Source organism: Ustilago hordei (genome assembly GCF_900519145.1).
Source record: "Ustilago hordei strain Uho2 genome assembly, contig: UHO2_contig_05, whole genome shotgun sequence".
NCBI classification, from domain to species: Eukaryota; Fungi; Basidiomycota; class Ustilaginomycetes; order Ustilaginales; family Ustilaginaceae; genus Ustilago; species Ustilago hordei.
In genome coordinates, this window is record NW_024545279.1 from 550,466 (window position 1) to 551,401 (window position 936).

Below are 936 nucleotides of genomic sequence, written 5' to 3' on the forward strand. Positions count from 1 at the left end.
TCACACCAGAATCTGCAATAAACTGGATCATACAACAGGTCCTGTGGAGATCAATGGCAAGGATGTTCATACAATAAAAGGCTAGAAGGGGAGGACACTTGGGGTCACCACCAGATGAGGTAGGGGCCCTACATGACATGGAAGATGGTGCCAGCAGGTGGGTACTGTCAGGGGTCTCGCGCCTGAAACCCAGGTCGGTCTGTCGAGATACTCGGTGACTATTAAACTGTGTGACAGCTATTGTCTCGGTATCGGTGACTATCAAGTTGTGCAGTGACAGCAGGTGGCGTTCGTTGTATATACTATCGTAGGTTTCGGCTGACCTCTGTGGACACTCCGTTCAGGGGTAGCTCGGCACGATCAATATCAATGTTATGATGACACCAAGGTCTGGTGTGAGTGTTGATGATGATGAGGTTGATGGTGTTGGTGATGAGATTGGTGATGTCGATGATAATGAGGTTGATGGTGTTGGTGATAAGGTTGGTGGCGTCAACACGAGTGTCCAGTGTGTTGACTTGATGCTTGAAGTGATCCCCGGACCGCAGTGGACTACTGCCTTCGGTTCTATCTATATCCGGACCGCTAACCTGCTATGGGCGCCTACGGACGTCAGGTAGTGGTGATACAACACACACACTACGATGAGGAGCAACCTTGATAGATTGCTGCTATGCTGACTGAAACTAATGTATACTTATGCTGAAGTGATAACTAGTTATGGTGAGTAGAGTGGATGAGGATCCACTCGACCTATTGATGAGAAAGCATGGTTATATACCTCTTCTCAGCATCGCCAGCGATGCTGCTCCTGCTCTCTCTCCAGAGAGTACCTTCTTCATCGAGTACTGCTCAGGGGCCTCTCCTGCTTGGCACCCCTGTGCCTCTTGGTCGACACAGCTCCTCCTCCTCATGACCTGGTGTCGACTCCTTCGA

At 50.0% G+C, this 936-nt stretch overlaps 1 protein-coding gene across 1 annotated transcript; it reads left to right on the top strand.

The window, feature by feature from the left end:
• Window positions 1–377: 377 nt before the first annotated feature.
• UHO2_03172 (uncharacterized protein) lies at window positions 378–620 on the top strand (the record flags this gene model as incomplete). The annotated part of the gene is made up of 1 exon (XM_041558087.1): window positions 378–620. The coding sequence occupies one exon, from the start codon at window positions 378–380 to the stop codon at window positions 618–620; it is 243 nt and encodes an 80-aa protein (XP_041414021.1).
• Window positions 621–936: the final 316 nt, after the last annotated feature.